General features: G+C 39.5%; 1 protein-coding gene across 1 annotated transcript; it reads right to left on the reverse strand.

Annotated features, from left to right (window-relative positions):
- Positions 1-6565: 6565 nt before the first annotated feature.
- On the reverse strand, positions 6566-7737 carry LOC115758787 (fibrinogen-like protein A). The gene is made up of 2 exons (XM_030699557.1): positions 6854-7737; positions 6566-6792 (listed from the first exon to the last, which is right to left on the reverse strand). Exons 1-2 carry the CDS (start codon positions 7663-7665, stop codon positions 6633-6635), a joined length of 972 nt encoding a protein of 323 aa, XP_030555417.1. The 5' UTR covers positions 7666-7737; the 3' UTR covers positions 6566-6632.
- Between the last annotated feature and the right edge of the window lie 17502 nt (positions 7738-25239).

Genomic DNA, 25239 nt, shown 5'->3' on the forward strand with positions numbered 1-25239 from the left:
ACCCACTGTGGAGTGCAGCCTCCGTTTGGGCACGTGTGCAACATTAGATTCGTCTCATTGCAGGCATCCTTTTGCTTCTTGGCCAGCACGCGTCATGTTCCAACTGTTGGCCAAGATGCAATTGACTTGAACTAATCCAAATATTATCGCAGCCGTGCAATGACAACAACAACAACGGCAACAATTTGATGTCGTTCGCCAACATCATTAAAAAATTGTATGCTTTTGATTAATAACCAGAACACAGCACGCGCTGCCCCCTCCCCTCGGCACAAACCTTGCTCTTGGCACACACACCTCAGCCCCTTTTGGAGGGGGAGGGCGGTGTTAGGCTTTTGATCAGTTGTGTTGGTAAATATTTGCCGCTGATAGGAAATTCACGCTGTCATCTAAAAACCACCGCATAGTATAAAGCGAAAAGGGATTTAACAGCCAGTGAGACGACAATTTGTAATTGCAGAACTGTGCAATCAGAAAGAAAAGGTTACACCAGTCGGAAACACAGCTCTGAGCATAAAGTCTTGAAAATATACTTTCACAGTTTGCTTGCAAATTGCGTGGGCAGATGACAATTTGTTTGCCGATATCAAGCTGGTTGGGCCAGGATTAGGATTTGTGTATCGGAAGATGTACACAGCAAAGAAAACGTGTCGGAGGTGCAACAAATTGCTTATCCTAATGGACAGCTGTAAATAGATGCACAATGCTAGGCAAATAGTTTGTGTACCTTTTTATCTTGATGTCCAAACATGCAGTGATATATGACAGTTATATATTCCGATTCGTTTTTAAGTTTCCTTCATATTTAAATTTGCTTTCTTAAGGTTCACCTTTTGGTTTTCCGACTGTTCAAACTCTGCTCGACCGGAATCTAATAATCGATGCGGAGGAAAGCATCATGTTATTTCCCTTAACTAAATAGAACCTATTACAATGTTCTATTACAGTCCAAGTTGAGATTGTGAAATCTAGATTTAGATCGTTCAGATATTTGTATCTAGTTGATTAATAGCAGCTTTAAGTTTTGCATTAGTTGAACGCCTCATTGCGCATTCCTTTCCAATTATAATTTCATGGCATTAACAAAGTTGAGGCACTGTAATATAACAAAAACTTGTGGGTGGGAGGCGCTATCCGTGGCATCGCTGGCTCATTAGGCATAATTTATGAATGAGTCGTCAATAAAATACGAGAGTGTGTACTCTTGGTAGAGTATAGTCAATAGAGGCGCTTCTCAAGATGACGACAACTTTCTAATTTTTTTTTCATTTTGGAAAATCATAGCTACTTAGGCATGCGCACAATTTATAATGCAATAAATCAGATGCAAATGGCTTTTACACAAACGAACTCGTCGCGAGCCAATTATTTTAATCGTTTTTGTCAACGCAGCAACAACAAAAGAATGCCTAGAAGGGGGCTACGGGAAACCCACTCGGATTAAGCAATTCGGTGTGTGAAGTGCTGGATGTGCTCTTTAGAGCCAAGAGCTTTCAACACCCAGTCAGAAATGATTTGACAAGCTCCACACTAAAGGAATGCAGTCTTAATGGCATATGCTCTGTCTCTCTCGCTCCCTCTCTCTCTTTCACTTGCTGTGTGCGTGACCATAAAAATACCAAAAATTACTTTCACTCTATGCAGCTACATATACCCCCAAGCCCCAATCTTCCCATAAGCCCAAAAATCAACTCGAGTAGCGCATTACATTCGCTTCGGTTTAGTGTGTAGGTTGCTTGGAAGGGGGCGGGGTTCATCAGTCAGAGGCGCCGCTCGTAACGTTCCAAACAAATTATAAAATGCATCTATTTTATGATCGCACCCAAACAGGTGACCATAGAAAGGCGTCGCTTAATCACCAAGTGTTACTAGGTGAAAGACAAATTGATCCAGCCCCGGCGGAATCTTGTTTGGCAAAAGGTTACAAAAGGGTTACAAATTATGTCCAAGCTTGTGAGATAAATAATTAAAGAAATGCATTCAAATTGAGCAGCTGATAAAGTGGCTCATTTGACGTGAGCAAAAAGCTTTGCCGCCAAGTCTAACTGTTGTGCGGGATTTCGATCTAGAAAATCGAAAGGTGAAAAGGCATTCAATGGGGTCTCTATCTACTGAGCATATCAGAAAATGAAAACTAAGAAACAGTTTCGAGTTTTTTCTTGTACTATTGCATGATATAGTTAGAGGATGTTGGCATATGGATATTGACAATGTGGCAATAAGAAAACTGGTACAAAGGACGATCAGCTTCCCAACGAGGCTAGAATATTTTATAGAGCTAGTCCTAAGATAAGGATAAGCTAAGATAGCCCGAAAAACAAACAAATTTTATATACAAAAGTAATTGAACGGAAAAACGGATCTTTTTTTATATTTGTTCATTTGTTTATTTATTAATTTATAAAACAAGAGATAAGCAGACAGAGATAGCTTTTTCAGCTCATCTAATTATACTGAACAAGAATATATAGAACCACGACAAACTCATCTAAATTTATAAAAACCATATTACCCTGTAAAAAAGAAGCCTACCCACATCTCTTCGAATATTTGCCTTGGCATTGTCTGCCTCTTCAACTCTTTACCTATTCCCTCTTCAGTCTTTAATATCAATTTGATCTGGTTCACTTCTTATCACAATCAAATGGCTGAGCAATGTTAGGAACCTCGGCACTTGCATAAGAGACAGCCAGACAAATTGCCTTTGCCAGAATTCTGGTTAAAGGTTGATAGGATTGGTAGGGACAGGGGGAGGGGGGTGACAGAGGAGTGGGGATCTTAGCCTTTTTGGCTAACTGCGTGTTGGCCACGCTGAGGGTCGTTGTGGGCACAACAATAATTCAAATGAGCGCCACATTATTCAAAATCATGCGACAGTTGGCGGCGTTAACGAATCGAGTCAGTCACTCACTTTTAGTGAGAGTGTGGCCCCTCTCCGCTCTCCCCCGCACACCACACTCCCCACTCTTAACTATAGTAAACTTGGTTTTGATTCATGGTGGGCACTCATTGTTGCTGCTGCTGCTGCTGCCTAATCGCCTTGGCGACACCTATGCTCGTAGGCGCGTTATCCACATCATCAAGAGGCGTCTCGACTCTTGACTCTCTTGAGTCGCCAGTTGCCCGGTTGCCCAGTTGCGGAGTTGCCAGACCGTAACTAAAATGAGATGCCAAAGAAAATGCAATTACGTGTGCACGCTGCGAGTTGAAACGGGTTAGGGACAATTTAGGGACTGGGCAGCGAATAAAATTCCTTATCGCGCAGAAGAGACAAGAGAGAGAGAGAGCAAGGGAGCGAGGCGAGTGGCAAGGGCAAGATAAGTGGCGGCAACAAAAGACGCTGCCGCAATTAATCTTCGCTTCTGAGTTGCCTTCCAGGTGAATTGTGTGGCATGCGCACAAGGGGCACACACACACACACATGTGTGTGTATGAGAGACTTAACTCCTTTCTATAGGCACAAGCTTATGCTGCTTGGACCGCATTCAACTTTAACTTATTGAATTATAAATTATTGTAGTGTGTCCCCCTTTCCACCCGCGTCTTGGCAAGACCTTTGGCAAAACCTGGCCAACAAACTTTTGGCCATTGACAGCTATTTTTTTGCTGTTTTTTTTTTTTGGCTCAAACTCGCATGACCCAAGTAATTTGGCTTATGATTTTTGCCCGACCGTCTGCCTACGTGTGAAAAAGTCAGTCAGGCGTAAGTGCGTCCGGAATTTAGTTGGTTAAGCCATATGCCAGGCATTTACCTTTTTGTGCATACACATTTTGGCCACATTATGCAGCGAAGCGTAAGAGATGGACCCACACACGCCTAATCACCTGGAAGTAATACCTATCTATGCGATTTATCGATTTCGTCTGACATTGAAACCCAAAACGTCTGATAACTCAATTTGCCAGGCCAACTCCAGCAAATCTCTCGGATTGTCTGTTGTTTAATTATTTTGCAATAATTCTTTGAACATTTCCCATATGCGTGACGAACTCTCAATTTTTGAGCTGCATCTTGACCCACATTTTGTGAGTTTTTGAATTTGGATTGTTTCAAGTTTTGTGGCTTGCTCTCATTGTTTTTTTTTTCTATGTCTTTCGAACTTAAGTGCACTTTTGAAGCATTTTATTTATTGCACGACTTTTTCTTTCTTTCTTTCGGAAAGTGTTTCATAATTTAGATTCCAAGTCCCAAGCCATGGACCACACGTCGCCATTGTCAAGTGTCGCCAGTTTTAGATATGATGGTATCCAACCACTGAGCGCTGTGGGCAGGCGCAGGCAGGCTGCGGCGTGTGTGGCTTTTATTGTCTGCACATAAAAAATGAACGAAACAAACCAGAAAAAAATATGAAAAAAAAACAAAATGAAATTTACTATTTGTTACATTTTGAGCGCATCATTTTGGTGTTTTTTTTTATCTATCGGGGTCTTTGCCTCTAATTGCATAGAAATGCGCTCACATTCACATTCACATATATGTTTCCTCATATTCGCCGGGCTCGGTTCGGGGTTTCTTTTTTTATAGCTTACTGAGGGTCGCTTGGTCTGGGAGTCTGGCGTTTATGACGCGCTCCAAATTTGAGATGCGCTCGTTGTCTTATTGTGTTTGTATTTTCTGTTGATGTATTCGAGATAAGGGCGGAACTGACGTCTGACCTTTTGGCAACTGTGTTTCTCGTACTGCCTCGTTCCCATTCTTTGACGCCCTGAACTTGACCCCATTCAATAGGCAACCAGATGATAAGCATTCTCATGTTATGCATAGCAAATGATATAATTTATTCCACAGCATAATTCGATTACTTAATGGATTTGCTTTTACGTATATGTACTTCTTATTCTTCTTTTGGATATCTTAACTATACATATGTTATTTATTCTATAACATGTGTAAGTGTTTTAAATCTAGTTCTTAGCATTATCTGTTCATTATCAAGTTTGTAAAACTTCCTTCTTTTCAATACATATTCACCAAACTAGATATTTCTGTGTTTTTCTAGGCAACTTATAAGCACGATCTTATCTTGATTGGATATATATCTAAATCATGTAACTATCATCTTTCCGTCAAGGACAGAATTCGCAATCTTAAAATTTACAATTTTATGGTTTATCAATATCAATTGCTTGTACATATATTTTCTTTAAATAACTACAAATTGATTAGAAATTAAATTTATAAATTCATGGACCTAGCTGCTATTATTAATAGGTCGGATCATAAACGTATAAGATTCATATACAATATATTCGTTAATGTACAAGTAACCTTTTAGCGCATATTCCACGCAATCGGAAAAGGTTGCTTGGATATCGTATTTATTAATGGCTGTGAACCTTTCTCCCACACATTTTGGTAGATAGGTTAAGAGATTGCCCGAGTGTTGACCCAATGAAATTAGCTTGTTGTTCTCCAGATCGTTTCCAATTGAAAAGTTATTATAATGCGCATAACCGATATGATTGTGATAGTATCGAAAATATATAAGCAGTTCATGTTGTTGGGACTCCATCATGGCATAAAACTTATCCAAGCCTATAAAAAACTCACTATCCGGAATCCCTAAGCCCGTGTTAAAGTTTTGCCAAGTTCGTGTCTGTATAACTGTCCAATCCGAGTTGTAGAATATAGAGAAAATAGTCCAGTCGTGTAACTTGAACTCACAGGTACCCTTGAATCTCAAATAAGGTAGCCATGTAATGTAGCTATGAAATATTTGCTGCGAATCACAGTTTAAAAAACTCTTGAAATGGTTTTTCTTTTCTTCGCGTTGCAATTGATGCTCTATTTCCGCGGAATTATTTTGTTGCCCTTCCGCTAAATTGGCAACTAAGCTAAAATCTATTGACTTTAATTGGTTTTTAATTTCGGATATTAAAATTTGTAATTTCTCTTCATCCTGTTCTATATCAGCTTCCAATATTTCAATTTGGGATTTCCATGCTTCAATCTCTGAATCACATATCTCCTTATCAGCCAGAGTGTAGTTGAGTAAGGTCAGCAAAACCACAAATCGGAATTGCATCATATTTAGGTTTATAGGTATTTCTTTTTTTTTTTTGCCGTGTATAAACTTTGTACACAGAAGAACTTAAGTAAAACTGATTCTGTGAAAATGGACTAATGTGCGCAACAGCACGAAGCTGTTCACAGATTCACGAGGGGTTCCAGAGGCTATCTGCTACAGCAGAGGCTATCTGTGATAACTACAAACAACTGTACAAACAGCTATATAATACAGTACATATATGTTGGGAGGAAACTGAAGCACGTAGTACAGAGTTTCAGGTCGACAACATTCAAGTTTTCTATGGAAATACTTATGAGCAACAAAATTAAAAAAAAAGAGTAGTTTGCGAAACTGCTTAATTGACTCGCCGGTTGCTATTGATCGCGAATTGGTACATTTTATGGAATCGAAGTCGTCCACACATTGCACGACAAAATTATAATGCCCGCTGGAAGGGTAGAAAATGCAGCTACTGAGCATCAACAGGGAAGCCCAATGCCAGCGTCTGTCATTGATGATAATGGACAATAAAAACGTATCTACATTTTATTTATATGAGCTTTATAATATATAAATATATTAAATACATATTTTCTGCTGAGCTATGTATACGACGGCGCATTAGGAATTTCTCTTGAAAAGACAGGATATAATGGAATTCCAATGATTCTTTGCATTATCAAGTGCATTGGGGCACATCAATTGCGGACGTATCATCATTTCGACAGATCTAAAAGTCTCCGGCCAGGTATGCCATTGGCTCGTCTGTGCATTCAAATTGCTGCATGCAGGAAAAAGTTATATATAAACAAATTCAAATAAGCTCTCTAGCAATTATTTACCTTTCTGCACCCGAAAGGTGGCAACTCATCCACCAGCCAACATTGGCATTTGTTTTGATCTTATCTTGATACCAATAACATAGGCTGTCATATGTCGTAAATGGCTGATTTAGAGCAAATTTTAAAGCATTACCAGCATTGCCAGCATAACCACCCAATTGTTTCAATTTATAGTTCTCTTTGTAGTCGGCAATCTCGAAATGACTATAGAGCGCATAGCGTGTCTCGCCCATTTGGTTTTCGAGGCGTATATACAACTCATGGGGCTTACGGCTTGTCAATTGATACAACTTTCGCAGGCCAATGAAGAAGTTGTTTGAGCTATCACCAAATCCGCGCTCGTACGCGCTCCAGTTTTGTTGAAAGATCAAATTATTATTAATACGTCTATGTATAACTGTCCAGCCGGGTCCGGCAATATTATCCCCATCGCAGCTTGCTTCGAACGAGCCGTCGATCATATAGGATCCGCTCAGTTTATGTTCGGGTAAACATAACGTTGGCTCTATTCTCAAAAGCGCAGCTCTATAGATTTGGAACATATTTTCTAGTTCTTCGAACTGCCTCAACTGATTTCGTATGATATCGAGCTCTTCTTTGTTATTAGTTGTATTCATCTGGTTTACATTTTCACTAATTTCTTTTTCCAATACTCCTGCTATTTCTTCGTACTGCTGAATTTCGTCTTCATATTGTTTCGCTTGAAGCAAGAGCTCGGTTATATTCTCTGAACTGACCGCATCAGCTGAGTCCTTCGCTCGCAGAACTGAACATGTTAGCAAAATAATCGCTGTAACACTCCAAATTTGCATTTTAAGTATATATTTTTAATTATGTTGGCAATCTATTTATTTGGAATTTATTATTTGCTTTGCAGTGTTGACTTTACAGCATATAAAAATGAACTGACCGGCATCGTCATGTGTATATATTTATTTTATAAATATTGTGCTCTTGGTGTTTGTTTTTTACTCTTCCTATTTTATACTACAGCTGATAACAATTGGTTTATAAGCATTAATCCGCTTTCAAAATACTCTAGAATCGAATTTTGAACATTTCAATCAAATTTTGTAGGCCTTAGTTGCATGTGTTTCCTTTGTTTTTGCTTGAGTTATCAACGTTTTTTCAATGAAACTCTTTGGTTCTGCAATTAAGAGTACATATTTCTATACAAAATTCAATATTTACGCTTATTAGTTTCCAGAGATAAACTTTTTCCGTTCAGGAATCAGCATAGCATATTTTGCTTCATGCGTCTTTAGTATTGTTTATCAGATTTCTAGGAATCATTTCATATTTAACATGTATATGACACGTGCTTATACCCTGTATCTACTGACAACTAAGAAGAAGCGTTCTTGATACACTGTTATCAATAAAAAATGTTGACAGGCTATAAGGGCTTTACCCTTGTTTAGTTAATTCAATTCACACAAATTTGGGTATATGTATATATATATTTGGTGAATTTCAAATTATAGGATACAGAGAGCTGCTTGCACAGTATCTCCCAGTCCAGCACTCACAATTGTTTTAAAATATATTAATTTGATTTATTGCTAACATTAAAGCTCAGCTTTGCGTGCAGGGTATCTATAAATACATACATGATGCTAATGTTATAGAACTGTATAAAGTCCGACTTGCAATGACTTTTTGTATAACTCATATATAGTATGACAGATAGTTCTGATTAATATATTTCAGAAGTTGTATCCTTTTTTCTTTTAATTATTTTCTACTGTCCTCATATAGCTTTTGGACGTATCATGATCACAACGGATTTAAGTGATTTAAAGCACAGCCAATCTGGCCAGAAGATTCCAAATATTAGACTTTTGTAATCCGCGACCAAATGGTGAACACCATTCAAATCACTGGAAATAAAAATATGAAATGTATTGCACATAATGCAACTGCATTTTTCATATTGCGGCACTGAACAATATCATCTGGGTTCTAAGGCAAATAACGCAAGACTGAGCACGACCATAAAGTGATTTACACATGAACAATATAAAACAGGGTATAAAGAATAGGGAATGGAGAAATGAGCAGATTATTGATGTAGGTCATGTTTTTTAAGCTCGTTTGAAACTGGCTTTTTGAGTGGAAACCGATACAAAACAGATTTGCAAATGACTTAAAACTGTATTCGTTTAAATATATTGAAGCCAGTTTTCTCAGTCTAGAATGCCTATATCTTATATATTTTATCATATCTTATCTATATATCTTTTATATTGAGGGAATATAAAGGGAATAGTTTAGAAAATCACCTGTTTGTACGGTATTACATTTACAGTCACGGTGAAAATGTTTCGAAGACATATATAAAACGGCTTACAGCCGTAGTTCAAGACTGCTTTATTTAAACCAGTTTATTTTCATATTAGGAGTGCAAAATACAAGAAAAAGTTTAAATAGAAGTTTCATACATTTATCAAAACTGCAATAAATCTCTATCATAATTTTCGCTTTGGCCTTCATTTTAACTACCAGAAAATAAAAATATTTTTATCAATAAAAAAATATATGTATATATATATACATAATAAAATTGCAATTTTATCGCATGCGTTACAAAGTGCATTTCTCTTATTTGTTTATATTATGTGTGGCCCTTTTTTTAATGGACCACTTCAATTGTAACTCGATGCCACAAGTTGCCAGCTCTCAAGTCTCGTGTGACAAGATGAGCTCAAAGTATTTAGTATTTCGTTCGGTCGGGCTGTGTCATTGTTGAAGGGCCTGCTCTATCAGGACAGAGCGCGTCATGCTGCTGATAACCTTCACGAGTTTAAAGAAATCAATTTTCGAAATTACTTTTATTTTCGGTTTGACGCTGCCTTTATTGCATGCATTTGTCGCCTTAGTTGAGAAAAAATTCAATTTTTCAACCCTGCCACACAGTTGTGTTCCCACCAAGTACAGCGTGTAATTTGCAAAATGTGTTGAGTATCTTTGAGATTAGAGAGAGAGAAAGACAAAGGGAGAGAGTGATGAGAAAGAGGGCGAATGGGCCATTGTCGGGTGAAGAGTCTGTGCAATTGATTGATATTCGAGCTGGCCGCTTCGGCCGCTGTTTACCAAAGTGATAACGTGGCTCAGATTATGTTGTGATCCGATCACCGGCACAACTACTCAATGAGTGTGTGCCTTTGTGTGTGTGTGTGTGTGTGTGTGTGTGTGCATCATTTTTCACATCACGTGCCACACGCGGCCATCGTGTGCGAACGCCAGCAAATTGCGACATTTTGCAACATGCGTTGTGTCCTCTTAAATTTCAACAATTGTCGCATCGAGTGCTTCTAGTCCGCGCCCTGCTGCCTCCTCCCTCTGCAGCTCTCCTCGCCTTGCCCAGCGGGAGGAAGGCGTCAGCCAAGCTGCAACCCCTGCCCCCGTCGCAGGCGGCGCTTCAAAGCAGCTGCGGCATTTGGCAAGCAGTTGGCAAGCCACCAAACGTTGCCAGAAATATGCCCAAATCCTACGTCTTGTCTGCGGCTGCCACTCATATTTCTACAGCCAGAGCCGACCAGACCAGACCAGAGCAGAGCAGAGCATACCCGACCAGACTATAACAGACCATATCATATTCCTGGCATTCGTTTTTTTCTTTCTTTTGGCAGCTTCTTTGCGCTTTCAATGCGGCAATAAACGGAATTAAAACTCCAAATTAGCTCGCTGCAGTTGCAAATAGTCAAAGGAGAGCCAAAAAAATGTAGAAAAGAACAAAAAAAACTCTATTGGATTATGGATTTATGTTATGAATTTGAAATTTTTAAGCTTGTACGTGGCAGTTGCATATGTGCATGGTGAAATATGTAAATTTAAATATATAAAATATAAAAAAATACTTCTGTATGTAAAATGAATACCATTTGCATTCATGCATCTTAATTATTCAATCAAATAATTCAATAAAAATAAATAAATAAGACTACAAGGTTATAAGTGTGCACAAAAACATTGTACACTTTTAAACCCTTAAGTGTATATATAATAAATTAAAAATCTAAATACACATAAGTAATATATCTATGAACCCACCTAAAGAAGACCTATAAGTTCTATCTTTCTGCAGAGGCCTAAGGTTTCACAACGCAGTTCTCTAAGAGAAAATAGTATTTTATCTTTGCTCGTGCTCTTTATATTCCACATAACGAGTTAAAGCTTTCCGGGGCAGCTCTTAGTTTTGCCGGAATTATAGATTCTAAGGATTCCTTGATAAGATCGCAGTCGACAAGTAGCTTAAGATGGCTTCTCAGTTGATGAATACAGCTTCGACAAAAATTAAATTCTTTAATATGGTTCGAACATTACATTTAAACAAGATCCTTAAAAAGTTTTTATGCATTAACAACAATTGCATTTCAAATTTTAACTTAGTGATGTCTTCGATTTTCAGTTAATAATTTGTATTAACCTTCCACATCGTCCAAGCTGGCAGCAATGCTCGTCTAAAGTAGTTGCACACTTCTAACCACAATTTGGCTACCACCCCGCCCAACCCTGACCCACCAAGCCCTTAGCCCGGGCAATCAGCTTGCATTGATTGCGCTTTGCCATTGCCGGATTTGTGCGTCATTATTTTATGTAATCCCCTGGACCGCGGCGCTGACCCATGTGAAATAGGGGCAACCGACACGCAATCGAAATAGATTTTCTTTTTTTTTCGGGTTTGTGGCATTTCTGATGGGATGCGTTCAAGTGCGAAAAACAAAAATAACAACAACAACAACAGAAACTTCACAACTGCTAATGGAAAATTGCGAAAAACTAAAAGTGCGCGCGTGATATCGAGGGTTCGGGCTGGAGTGGAAAGTACTGAGTACTAAGGAATGGAACGGTCACATTAGCCGGCTGTTTGTCATGGTTGTGACCAGCAGCTGCTCCAAATGCTGCCGTAGCTGCTCCTACTCTCACTCCACCGACTGCTGCACACCCTCCCCCTGCTCAGCGAGGCAAATGAAATTTGCAAACAATTGAAATTGAATTTGTATTTCAAATTTGACTTTTGAGTATGTGTGTGTGTGCGTATGCGTGTGTGTGTGTGTGTGTGTGTGTGTGTGTGTGTGTGTGTGTGTGTGTGTGTGTGTGTGTGTGTGTGTGTGTGAGAGAGTTGCTACAAATGAAGACATTTGACAACTTGATTGCTGAGCTACATAGTTGCCGCGGGGCCACGCCCACAAACACACACACGCACACACACATACACTGCCTCAAAAATGTACAAATCACTCAACAAGTCGACGGCTGCGGCGCATAAATGTCTCAAAGCAAAACTGCATTTTAATTGCCCAACAAAATTTGTGAGGCGCTTCGGCAACTGACAGTCAATGCTGGCGGAAGAATGTGCGAAAAAAAGCAACAGATATAAAGACTATTAGATGCTCTGTAGTAAAAAATGACAGGCCACAGAAACTGTTTGAATATTGCTTAAATAGTATCAAATAAGTTTTCTAAGATATGTTTATGCTTGGGAACAAAATACATACATATTGTGTCTATAACAGTTTTATATTAGTTTACAGGGTATTCAAGGCATGATACATTTTATCTGCATGTGGCTTGCAAAGTTTCATACAAGATTCATACTTTAAATCTCAGTAATCTCTAAGATCATTGAGTTATAAGATAGGTGCATTAGCTGAACTGTATAAGATAGTTGATAATCAATAGCTATAACAATAAAAACTAGTTTATTTAATCTAGAAATAGTACAATGTATAAAATGTATGTATTTAGAAATTATTTTGTCTATAAACAAGTAAGACACTTTATTCTAGAGATAGTATAATGATTCTGTCTTTAATCCTAAATCCCCTTCTCCATTTAAAAGTTCATTTGTGTATAATATACAATTTATATCAAAGATTCTATAACATTCTATATTTGTAAGACCTTTTGTATATATTTATATATTCTTGACTCTCAAAATACCCTTTTGCCCGTTTTACTAGGTACAAGGTATAAAAACAACGCTGGCACAAAGACAACAATCGGTGCGATTAGCTCGTAAAACTGCGGCATCAAGTAAAAGGTTTTGGGTTTTGAAAAATTATGAAGTAAACATAGAGAGAAAAAAACTTGGAACTTGGAACTTGGTGCATGTCATAGAGCGTTCGCCCCTCCTACAGATTCAGCCCACATGTGTTCCGGGAATGGGAAATGGGAATCGGAATGGCAATGGGTATGGGGCTGGTTATAGGTATAGGGGAAATGAGCCGCGTGCCGCATATACACGTGTGCCATAAATTTTATGGCATGTTGCATGTAGCTGTTGCATGTCGCTTGAGTCTGGCCTTTCCGGGTACGTTCTTTGAAGACGTTGTCCAGTCAAAGGTCGTTGCATCATAAAGCCACTGACATTAACGATATGCCAGCTCCAGCTACAGCTCCAGCTGCGGCTAGTTAGAGTCCAGTGCAGAGTCTCAAATATGAGAGCTCGCTTAAGTATGTAGAGACATGTATTTGTATATTTGGATTATTTGTCGCCAGCGTTTTGTGTCGCCCACACAAACTTGCAATTACGTTGTTTATTCTCAATGACAAGAGCCAAATGGGAAATGCATACAAATAATCTGCCAGTGCATGGCACAAAAACCAAGTCACCAACAAAGTCTGGCAGCCAGCACCAGCAGCATCAGCTACATCCTCATCAGCCTCATCTTCATCATCTTCATCATCATCAGCATCATCATTATTGTTGTCCTTTGTCAGCGCATGCAAACATGCAGACATGGATGAAAAATGGTAGGAATCAAACGGCAAATAATGCAGACTACGACAGTGCCAACAATAACATAAGTAGAAAGTAAATATTAACTACTGTGATAGCAAAGCATATCGACCAAACGATGCCCTAACACTGCAATGCGTTTCAGGTAAACACCCAACTAATGAGCATAAAGTAAAGAATATTGCATATATTATTTAAATTACAGTTTCTTTTAATTAAGAATATTTAAATAACATTTTATATTGAGTACAATCACACAAATAAATAAATAAATAAATAAAATAAACTCATAAATACACAATTTCCTAAAGCCAATCGATGAGTTTATGTCCATACAAAGCAGCGCTGCCCGTCCAACGTTTACGAATGGAACACAGAGCAGAAACGAAAAAGTTTACGCTCTCTAGAGAGCAAGTGCAAGAGAACAAAATCTTGCTAGTTGTGGCAATTCAATGTGTATTTTATAATACTAAATAAATATTTTATTAAAGATGCATTCTTTTCAATATATTGGGCTTTATTTGTGCTTTTTTGAGTTGAATTTTTCTTGACACTCCTTTATTTGAGTCTCATATAGAATTTTATGAAATTCGAATACTCTGCATTAGAACCTATTACAATGACGCCAACGTTGGTTTGTCTTGTGCCAGTTTCTTGTTGTTTTTTGCATATTTTAGCACAAAATGAAGAAATAATTTGAAATCATGAACAAACACACACACACACATGGACATATATAGTACCAGTTGCAGTTGCTTTTCTCAGTCGTGGTGTCAACACAATGGCACCAAATTATTTAATACTTCAAGTGTCTGTATTTCTATCTGCATCTGCAGCTGCATCTGTGTGTGTAAGCCGCCGCTTTGGCTGCTGTCCGCTTTTTGTGTGTTCGCCCAGCAATTGCAAAAATTGTAAAATGTCTCTGGATGCATAAGCAGGACAGAGGGCGGAGTGCAGGGCAAAAAGTTGGTAAACGGGCCCAGAGACATGCCATACTCGTAAGTCGCACACAGCATGAATATTGTCCTAGTCTGAGTTCCCAGTTCCCCGTTTCCAGTTCCATTCCTCAGCTCTTTGAGTGCAATCTGCAATTGCTTTTAGTTTGAATTTCATATTTAATGAAGCTGCATTTCTATTGTTGTGCTCCAAAAAATTTGACATCAAATTGATTGTGTGTGACTGGATTTTTGCCTATGCAACAAATGAGGCAGCACAGCTTGGACGGACGAGCCGAAATTTCGATGCTCTTCAAATGAGCTCTAAAAAGGTTTGCCAGTAAGGAGTGCTTGAGCTTTAAGTGTATTTAATGCCCAATGGAGCTTAAGCAGGGAAGCCCGCGAAGAGCTTTAATATGATTGCTAAAAGATCAAGCTTTGAATAAATGTTTAAGGCTATTTGCCTCAAACTACGGTTGAACTCACGAAGCTTTTATCAGGACTTGACTGCCAAGTGCATAGTCGTATGCCTGTTGCCCATCTGTAAAGTGCATTTTAAATGAGTGAAAAGCCCAAATTACACAATGATTTTCTGCACTTGCATGAAAAGTGTTGCCTAAAGCTTACAACGTGATGCCAAGATTGTCCAGACAATATATTCCACCGGCTTTCATTGAGCTGAAACGGACAGAGCATTGATTTTAACTGCTGCATTTCAATGAAAAGTTTCATTTCGAGCTGAAAACTGCAGCAAAAATCAAATTTCAAGCAACTCCCAGCTGCTGGATTACACTTGAGATGCCCTCGCCTCTCGTCAGTCCGAACCGGCCAACTTTAACCCCCCGTTTTGGCAGTTTACAGGCCATTGCAAGTCAGCACATTCCTGGATCATTAACTCAACGTGCACAATTCGCCTTTAACAAGCAATTAAATCGAAACAAAAAAGTTGCACAGCACTCAACCCCTCAGGAGCAGGAGAGTTGAAAAGGTGAGAGAGGGAGAGCGGGACTGAGAGAAGTGTCGAGGGGGGGTTTTGAGCCGGAGAAAAAGCCGAACAATGCAGTTTGGGAAAAACGCTGTGACATTGATTTATTTAACAATTACAACAAACGTAAATTTTATAATTATTGCGCATGTAAACAAGAATTGTTGTTGAGCTAAAGAGATTGAGAGAGAGAGAGAGAGAGAGAGAGTGAGAGCGAGGGAAGGTGAGAGTTGCATCGTGAGTTAATGCAAGCGAAATGTCAAAGTGAAGTGACAGCTGCAACAAAAGCGAATGAGTCTCGTATCTGGACAAAGACACAAACCCCTGGCGCCGTCTTTGCTTGAAATAATTACTTTTTGAGAGCGCAACCAAGCGACCCCACCCCCACCCATCCCCCTTACCAAACATTGCTAACAACCCCTTGGCACAGACCCTGCCCCCATCCCATCCTTGGTTTGGCCCGCGCGCATATGTCGCCGTTGCGATTTTAATTTTGAAATTTATGCTAACAGCAGTTTGAGAAACTGCGAAGCATCAGAGAAAAAATAAAACAAGTTACAATTAAATAAGTGTGAGTACACGACGGTGAGATACCCTGTGCGACAGTCGACAATACGATCAGCCATGCGAAACTAAATTATCTGCAGCTGTGATTTATTAAATAAACTTTTAAACTATTTTTGGAATAAAAAAAATGGTATTGATTGACTTATTGGATGATTGCTCGATCGATTGACTGATTGATAAGGTTCTACAATATTAAAAAAATGATAGATTGAAAAAAACTATGGAGAATTTCATATTCCAGTTAGGAATGATGATTGATAGATTGATTGATTGATTTTTATAGTATTCGTTCAATGATACCAAAAAGGAGAAACTCTTCCTGCTTTAAGTATTATGATATTCGCTCTTTAAAGAAAGTACTTAGATTAACAAAAACGTAGGAGAATTTCGAACTCAAAATTGATTGATTGATTGATTTCTATGGTAATCTTTGTATGTATATATCTGAATCAATGCTGATCAAGAATATATAAGTCGATACATATCTTAATAAGTCAGAGACCTTACTGACCCTATTTGCACAACTTCAAGATACCCTTTTCAAGCGCTTTGTATGCGTAGAGGGTATAAAAAACGCAGTCAGCAGGTTGCCAAGGGGTTGTGCCACAGGGCGGGCGGCTGCAGCTTGGATGATTGGGTGGCTGGGTGGGTGTCAGGGGGTGCGGGTAGTTGGCCAAGCAAATGAGGCAGCCGTATGACATTATTTGTGCAGCACTTTTTGCGTTTTACCCCCTTTGTGCCGAGTGGCTTCATCAATGGACAGCCTCAAACGGCATCGGCAACAGTTCATCCTGTTCATCAGCCTCATCAACGCAAAGTAAATATTTGCATAATGTGCAATTGTGTGTGAGTGTGTGCTTCTCTTTGGGTGTACGTATGTGTGTGTGTGTGTGTGTGTGTGTGTGTGTGTGTGTAATTTGTGGGTGGCAATGGGCGACAGCAGCACTTGGCATGTTTACTTTACAAAATGCAATAACAGCAGCAACAGGAGAGGAACAGCAGGAGACAAAATATGGATGGGAGGGGAGTGCGTAGATGGGAGAAATAAGTCTGCAGACGCAGCTAAACAAAACAGCATTTGGTTACCCACACAAACACACACACACGTACACACAAAATAAAAACCACATGAAATATAATAAAAATTAATTGAAAACCCATTCAAAATGCATTGAGTTCAGTTAACAATACAATCAATAATTACTTATAAGACCCACATCTCCAAAGAATCAGGGTACGCACTCATCAAAACTTGAAAATCATCGCACAGAACATGAAGATACTGAAAGGCTAATCCTTGGAGCACCTTTTTGTACAACAAAACTAAGTGTAAACAAAGATGAGAAGTGCTCAACGATGAATCATCAGCAGAGGTTACCTGGAAACATGCCTGCAGTTCTTTTACATATTCGAGATTAAATACCCTAACCCACAAGGCATACTGTCAATAAATATTCGAAAAAAAAACAAAACATTAACATTTGTTGCAACTGCATAAAAATATTTAAAAGAATCATTGAAAAGGTTGTTCCTGTAATAAACTAAATTTATCTACTCTTAAAAACAGTTGATCCCAAATCTTAGAAAATTGCCACCAACAAAATACAGCAAAGTTATTCCGTTAGAGAAATTGAGAGTTTTAGGAATGGAATCTCTTAAAAGAGTATTTACTATGGATTATATTTAAAATTTCTTTAAGCAAATATCGTTTGTTTAATAAATTGTTTAAAAGGCGCTTAATCAATATGGTGATTTATAAAAATCGTGAAACATTTGTTAAAATCTTGTTACTTCCAGCAACTTGAAGTTCGATGAGTAAACCCTATCAGTAAATCGACATACTCTCCAGCAAGAGTATACAGTTTTGAAGAGTTGTTAACAGCAACAGACGCTTCCTGTGCAGCCCGTGTCTTTTGTGCGTGATTGCGAGATTGAGAGTGTGTCTCGATGCTCTCTGGTTTATCTTTCATTGGGTTTCCATTTATCAAATGCAGTTCACAGCTGTCGTTCGCTTCGCAGCCTGAGGAACAAACCGTGGCTAAGTGTCTTTCACTGTCGCCAAGTGTATAGGGCCACGCCCACTGGGCAAAATGGTCTCGATATATATCGAGAGGAGCGAAATGTGTCCTGTAACTGAAACTGGGAACTGTGTACTCGAGATTCGTCACATGTCATTTGGGTTTATGTAAATAGCCGGCGAAGGGTGTTCAAGTGAAATTGATAGTTTGTGAATGCCATCGACACGCTGTTGCTAATTAAAATAGATGATCGATGGACCAGGCACCGGGGTTGTGGTAGGGGTAGCTCTATAAAAAAGTGGCAAGCGCTCGTGCGCGTGCAACCCTTGAGAACCGGAAATGGCCAAGGGCAAGTCCGCGCAAGTCCAAGTCTAAGGGTGGGGCGCAGGGCTTAAAAGAAAGCGACTCGTGTTGCTCTTAAGCCAGCTTAGCCACACCTCTCGCCAAGCCGAGCCACAGTTGCATCCATGCAGATTCATGAACTGCTGCGCACCACGCAAATCTGTTGCGACAACATAAATAGAAACATGATTTAAGATCGGCGCGGGATCAGCGGCATATTTACAGCTGGGATTACAACCCGGGATGCTGAGTAGCGCAGCACGAGATGAACACCATTATGAGTTCCGATCAAATGGGATGGCATGAGTTTTATTGAGAGTTTCGCGCCGGGTGGTTTGTACTTCTCTCTCGCTGCCTCTCACTCTCTCTTACGTTTTTTATGCCTGCTCATCCGAGGGGTTAGAAAATGTTGATTAGCCTTCTGCGCAACGGAAATGGGCTGGCAACGCGTCCCGTTTTGTAGTTGGTTTTTTTTTTGTATTGTTTTTTGCTGCTCCCATAAATTACAACTAAACTTTGTTCGGCCTTTGTTGTAGCCATGTAATTTGGTTTGGCACGGCGGCTGTCAAGGTGCAGGCTGCCGAAAACGGGGTTCATAATCAAAAAATAACAAACTGCGCAGGATAATTGCAGCGAGAGTTGTGTAAATTGTGTTTGGCTAAACAATGAAAAATGCGACATTTTCCTCAATGCAACATTTTTTTTTTTTTTGTATTTTTATGCATTTGGTCACAGGTAGTCCAAAAAATAGCAACAAAGTTTTTACGGGGGTGAAATTATAAGATGCGAAAGGTTGGCTAGTTTTTTCGAGTAAGTAAGTTTGTCAGCAGAATTTGCCAAGTTTTAAATGGGTCTTGCGATTTGTTGACTGACAAAATGAAAACAAGTAAGAGTTCTCTAGTGGATGGTGCCCAAGAGGGGGATAACCTAAATCTTCCAAAGAGATATACTAGAATTGATTAAACTCAATTTCTAGATAGAGAAACATATAACATAGTCTCCTTAGCCGCTCACGAGCTTGCAACTACCTTCAACCAAACGAACTATGAGTGTATGTGTGCACATGTAAATAGAAGTCCTTGAGAAGTCCTTCCGAGATCAACACGGCCGGACGGACGGCCAAGCGGACATGGCGCAATCGACTTAGTTTTTGATGCAGACCCAGAATGCACTTCCTGCGGTCGAAGACGCTTCTTTTTGCCTGTATCATACATTTACACAAATCATCATACCATTTTTAGCTATTGGCAATAAATATGTTTTGATTTTATAAAGAAATGCATCTTTATTTCATCTGTACTGTGCTACCAACTCCCTGAAGATCTCACTTGTTTACATCTAATGCCCTTTATAATTGATGTCATCAAGGACTTCATATTTTAGAAACTTCTTAAACTTTTCCGTTCTTACGAAATATTTGCCTAAATTAAGGCTGTCAATTCAAGGCATCAATTTGGAGCGTGGCTCATAAATTTGAAAGTACAAAACAGCTGCAGCTGCAGTCGCTGCAGCCCTCGTCCCCGCCCCCTCCCTCCCCCTCTCTCTTTGAAGTGCGTGCTCCCCAGATGTATTGACAACTGCAACGGGTGGTCGAGGGGGCGGTGCGATAGGGTGGGCGGGTTACAAATATGAATAATGTAAATACGGCAAAGAGCAGAACTATAAAATTAGCACGAAGTGCGCCCTAAACTAATTGCATTAATATGTCAACATGCCGAGTTGTCTGTGAGTGAGTGTGTGTATGTGTGTGTGTGTGTGTGTTTGCTGAGTGAGTGCACGGCGCACTACTTAAGATTACACAACAGCCAACAGCAATTTCGAAAAGTACTTAAAGTTTATTTATTTTGCGTCTGCTCGACACGCAAACATAAAACCCAAAAAAAGAAAAATAGAAAATTTGATGAGACTTTGAGGGACAGATATAGAGAAACAGATCAAGTGGGAAAGAGAGGTCGAATCGCTGAAGAAGCCGCAAATTAATTCAGCTGCCAAGTGGGTGGCAACGTTGTCGAGTAAAAATATTTTCTTTTCCGATTTCAAATATGAATTTTGTATTTGTCTATGGTAAAATGGCTTCAAGTGCCGCCGCTCGCACAGACAGCGACACCCCCGCTCTCCCCACACACTCTCTCCCCTCAAATGTTATTGCTTGCAACTTGCATTAAGATTTTTATGATTTATGCGACTGCGATCGGTCCAAAATCAACACATTAGCAGAGTGGAGAGAGAGCACGCGAGGCCTTTGAAGTGCCTCACGTTTGGGGGTAAACGAAAAAAATTATGTGATAATTTGGCAAAATATTAAAACAGCAATTAAAAATGCATTTGAGTGTGAATTGCAAATGCTGTTTTTTATCGACTAGACATTTATACCCTGTAGAAATAGAAAGGGCTAAAAGGGGTATAAATGTGCTTGTCGCGGAGGCTATAAATGCTAGAGATATGTGAAAGGAAATAAATAATAAAAAATCTATAAAATGAATAGAATAGGACTAATAAAAATTATAAATAAATAGAATAACAACTAAAGAAAGCAAATAAAGAATTTGTTGCACTTGTTAACCAAGTTTACAGGGTATACACTAATCGTATACTCGACTTGAGCACTGTTGTTTGTTATGTTCTGTTGCTGTTTAAAAATTGTGTCTCTGACACATAAAACAACATGAGCATGAAAAATGAAATTTATGCATTTTGTTGAAAGGGTTAATGGGGCGTATGCGCTATACGTTTCGTTATGCTGCATTTCGCGTTGAGCAATCGATCATTTAATATTTTTTATGTTCCTAGAGTGGTTTTTTAGTGCAAGCTGCGATACATATACTGCTATGGAGAGCACAAAGATTTTTAGATATATGTTTAGTCTTGTGTTTATTTTAAATTCTTTCACTCTGCTAAGCATTATATCAAGTACTTCCCATTGCATCCACACAAATCCGTGAAGTTTACAAAATATCCGTCTGCGTATCGAAATGAAAATAAACGATCTTTTGTGGCCGCCCACAAAGATGAGAATAATAAGGAAACAGGGCGCTCTCTGCTCCAAATGTAATAAAACAAATTGTGGCTCATTGAAGTAAGAACAAATTGTATAAAGTATATACATATATATACATATATATCAAGTTGGGCATTCGAAGTTTTGCTAATTAAACTTAATACTGACAAATGATGGCATTGGACAATGTCAAGAAGGTGCAGCGACCATGTCGCGGGCCTGCGCTTTTGGGTTCCACATGATGTTACCCCCGAAAGTGTTGACAGATCTGTGGATGCCGCATGTGTCGATGTTGCCGCCTCCGCTGATGGCGACGCGACTGCGACTGCGACTGCCCCTTCTACTGCTGCTGCTGCGACTGTAAATGATGCATGTTTAATTGCCGGCGCATTAATTAAATTTTGGTAGAGCGTGGTGTTTCTTTCAGTGTGTGTGTGTGTGGCTTGCTCTCATTTGCATATAGTGTGGCGCATTGTTTTTGTTGTTGTGGCTCTTACAGATATGCCCAATAAGTCTGTCAATGCTGCTGCGATCAATTGACTTGACATCACGTTCCATTTTTCTTGGGAAATTTCTCGTGTGGCAGCAGGCGAAAGTGAGAGGCGCCAAATAATATTTGGACAGATATAGCTTTATACTGTATACTATGCTTAACTGCCTCAATAGTTGAGTGCACCTTGAATATAGCTATAGACACAATAAAGATATTACAACAAGCTATCTTAATTTAATGGCCTCACTTCTTTGAATTCCTACTAACTAACCAACTCGCAACTAAGCCTAAGCTAACTCAGCTCACTTGTGTCGTTCCAAAAACTATCAGTCAAGCAGAAGTCAAAGGCCTCGTCTGGCGCTGCCCCACTCATAGATACATTTGTATCTGACGCTGCTATCGCTTGGCGATTGTCGCATGATTAATTATACAAATAATGCGCATCAGCCGCAACAGCAGCAGCAGCAGCAGAAATAGCAGCCGCAGGCATAGCCGCAACAATAGCAACACCTTGAATGTGCCACGCCTTGAATCGAATGAGTGTATGATTGAATGAATGAATAAATGAATGCATGAATAATTGTTAGAGGCCGCAAAGCATATGGCAATAGCTCGAAATGTGAACTCATCCCTCGCTCGAGCCGCTTGTACGTCTTATCGCCTTGTCTTGAGTCTAAGATGACATTAACAATGTTTTTGTTATTGTTATTGTTGTTGTTGTTGTTGCTGTGGCGTCTGTCTGCGTATTTGGTCTGTGATTCACTTTGGTATACAATTTATACAATTTATCTGGGCCTGGATTAGCCCGACGTCCAGACAAACGCACCCACAAAATCCTTTTCCACTTGACTCATTAGGCGCGCATTGATACGCCGAGTCGCATCATCATCATCATCATCATCGACATCATCATCATTATCCTTTTTGTCATCATCATTGTCATCGTCATGAGCAGCAACCAGCGGTAAGCAGCATCTTCTGCTGGTCGCATGATTTGCATTAATTTGGCAAATGCTGTCGATGAACGGACGCGTCCGATAAGCGCTGACATGGCCAGATCCGATCCGTTGGCCATTAATTAGCCCACGCCATGACGGCGCATAATAAATTACGAATTCATTTCGGGCTTTAGCATATTGTTGTTGTCACTCCTCTTCTGGTTGTTGCTGCTGTCGCTGTCTGATTTGCTTTCGCTGTGGCCGCAAAGCTTTCCATGTCCAACAAGTAAACTGCATTTCGCGCCAAAACTCAAAAAAAAAACGACAACAGAAAAAAAACACATTTCGAGCTGGCCAATTTTGGACACAAAGAACTGTTTTTGTTTGGAAACCCGTGTTAATTGAATTGCGATTGGATTTTGGTTTGGCTTGACTAAAAAGATGTGAGTGTATCTAAGGCAGCACTTGCATTATAAGCTTTAGCAGACTATTCGCGGAACAACTCGGCTGTTGATGCTGTTCAAGAATATAAATGCTGTATTATATTATCCCGTTTTTCCCATTTTCCATTTGTGCAAAGCATGATTATCTTTCAGATGTCATGGAATAAACAGTTTTGATAGAGAACAATGCAAATCAAAATATTTGATTTAAGCAATTTTAATTTGATAAGAAAGCACTTGTAGGAAAAGTTCTACACTTTCTCTTTAGCATTTTCCGTAGCTCCGCCTTTTGGAGCTGCATCCATCGATAACTGCGACTGTTGCCCGGGCAACGGCCTATCCTCTTACAAGCTCTCGACTAGCGCCTTGACAATGGCCAGCTAATATTGCAATCGATATTAAATTAATTAATATAATCTCTTTGGTCGCAGGACATACTATAATACCTCTCTCCATATATATACTAATACTATGTCTGCATTCAATGCCAATTTCACGCTCGCTGGACCGTAAGGCAGAGTACATTGGAAACCGCCAATATTTTACTTAACGCTCCGCGGCAAGCCAGCAGCAATTAAAGGCCAATAAATAAGTTGAAAATGTGCAACTGGGAAAACTGTAACTGAGGCCACCAACAGCCGGGGACTTAGCTGATTTTAAGTACTTTATAGCTGCAAAGAAGGCACGTAAATAAATAGAGAAAGATGGCTGAGGTCATAATTAACTGGAATATCAGCTAACTCGATGCAGTCTTATTCCATTTATAATTCCTGCTCTAGGTACAAGGTATTCCCTAGTTAAATACGGTAATTTTTTGTTATTATATATATCAATCGTTGTATCTGTATCTGTATCTGTATCAGTATCTGCATCTGTATCTGTATTTGTATCTTTATTTCTATATATATCTTTATGTCTACCTATATGTATCTTTAACTGTATCTGTTACCCTTACTACCCTTACCCTTACCTTTCTGTAACTCCAGCTGTATCTGTAACTGTAAGTGCACCTCAGAAATGCCTCTCAGCCAATAAGGATCACTGCACTGACCGCCAAACTGATTGTTTTCCACTTTCAGATACTTTGTGTGCGCACATAAATCAATAAGACAAAATAACTGTAAGCTACATAAGGATGTTCGAGCAATAAACGTAATTCTTCAAGCGAGTTTGTTGTTATGGCCATCACTTGCTTGAGAAAGGCTGAACTGAGACAAAGTCCGCTGATAAGATACTTGTAGCCCAGATACTTGTAGCTAGACAGAGTCGTAAAGGGCTAGCCAGATGAAAAGATACTTTGCAAATAAATAAATAGAACGTCCGAGATACATAAGGCAACAACTGTTGTCACGCTCAGGTAGCGAAACTCCAAAGACCAAGACTCATTCATAAAACCGTTTGGAGAGCAAAGCGTGCAACAACGGGTCGCACGTATCTCTCTGTCTGCCTCCTGTGAAAGTGTGAAACGTGTCCGAGTGGAATGCCAATGAATTTCTTTTCGCTTGCTGCCGAAATGGCCTGACACTTGACGTTGCCAAACATGAGACAATCTGCTAGAGGAGCGAAGCGGTTGCAGCGGACTGCAACGGCAGCAGCAGCAGCAGCAGGAGAAGGAGAGGGAGAAGGCGGAGTTACAGTCGGCGGAGTTGAGTTACGCGCATGCAATGGCCATAAATAAATGCGAAATGCATTAAACGGCGAGGCAGCAGCAACAACAGCAACAAGTAAGAATATTGCAGTCGGGTATAAGCGACTGAGTAATACTCGCTTCAACTTTCCGAGAAACTTCCCAAGAGATAACACTTATTGGAGAGAGATTTACAAAAGCCCGCCAGTAGGTGTTATTCTTCAAATTTGTACTTTAGCTTTTAAAATGAAGAAGATAAGGATTTGGCCAACTTTCGAGATTAGCTGAATAAACA

This window comes from Drosophila novamexicana, unplaced genomic scaffold (assembly GCF_003285875.2).
Source record: "Drosophila novamexicana strain 15010-1031.04,08,12 unplaced genomic scaffold, DnovRS2.1 tig00000193-arrow-pilon, whole genome shotgun sequence".
In the NCBI taxonomy this organism is placed as follows: Eukaryota; Metazoa; Arthropoda; class Insecta; order Diptera; family Drosophilidae; genus Drosophila; species Drosophila novamexicana.

Excerpts from the sequence above, each read along its gene's own strand:
- LOC115758787 (XM_030699557.1), bottom strand. The coding sequence starts at position 7,665 with ATGCAAATTTGGAGTGTTACAGCGATTATTTTGCTAACATGTTCAGTT. Across the intron at positions 6,793-6,853 it reads CACCTTTCGGGTGCAGAAAG|CAATTTGAATGCACAGACGA; the intron begins GTAAATAATTGC and ends TCCTGCATGCAG.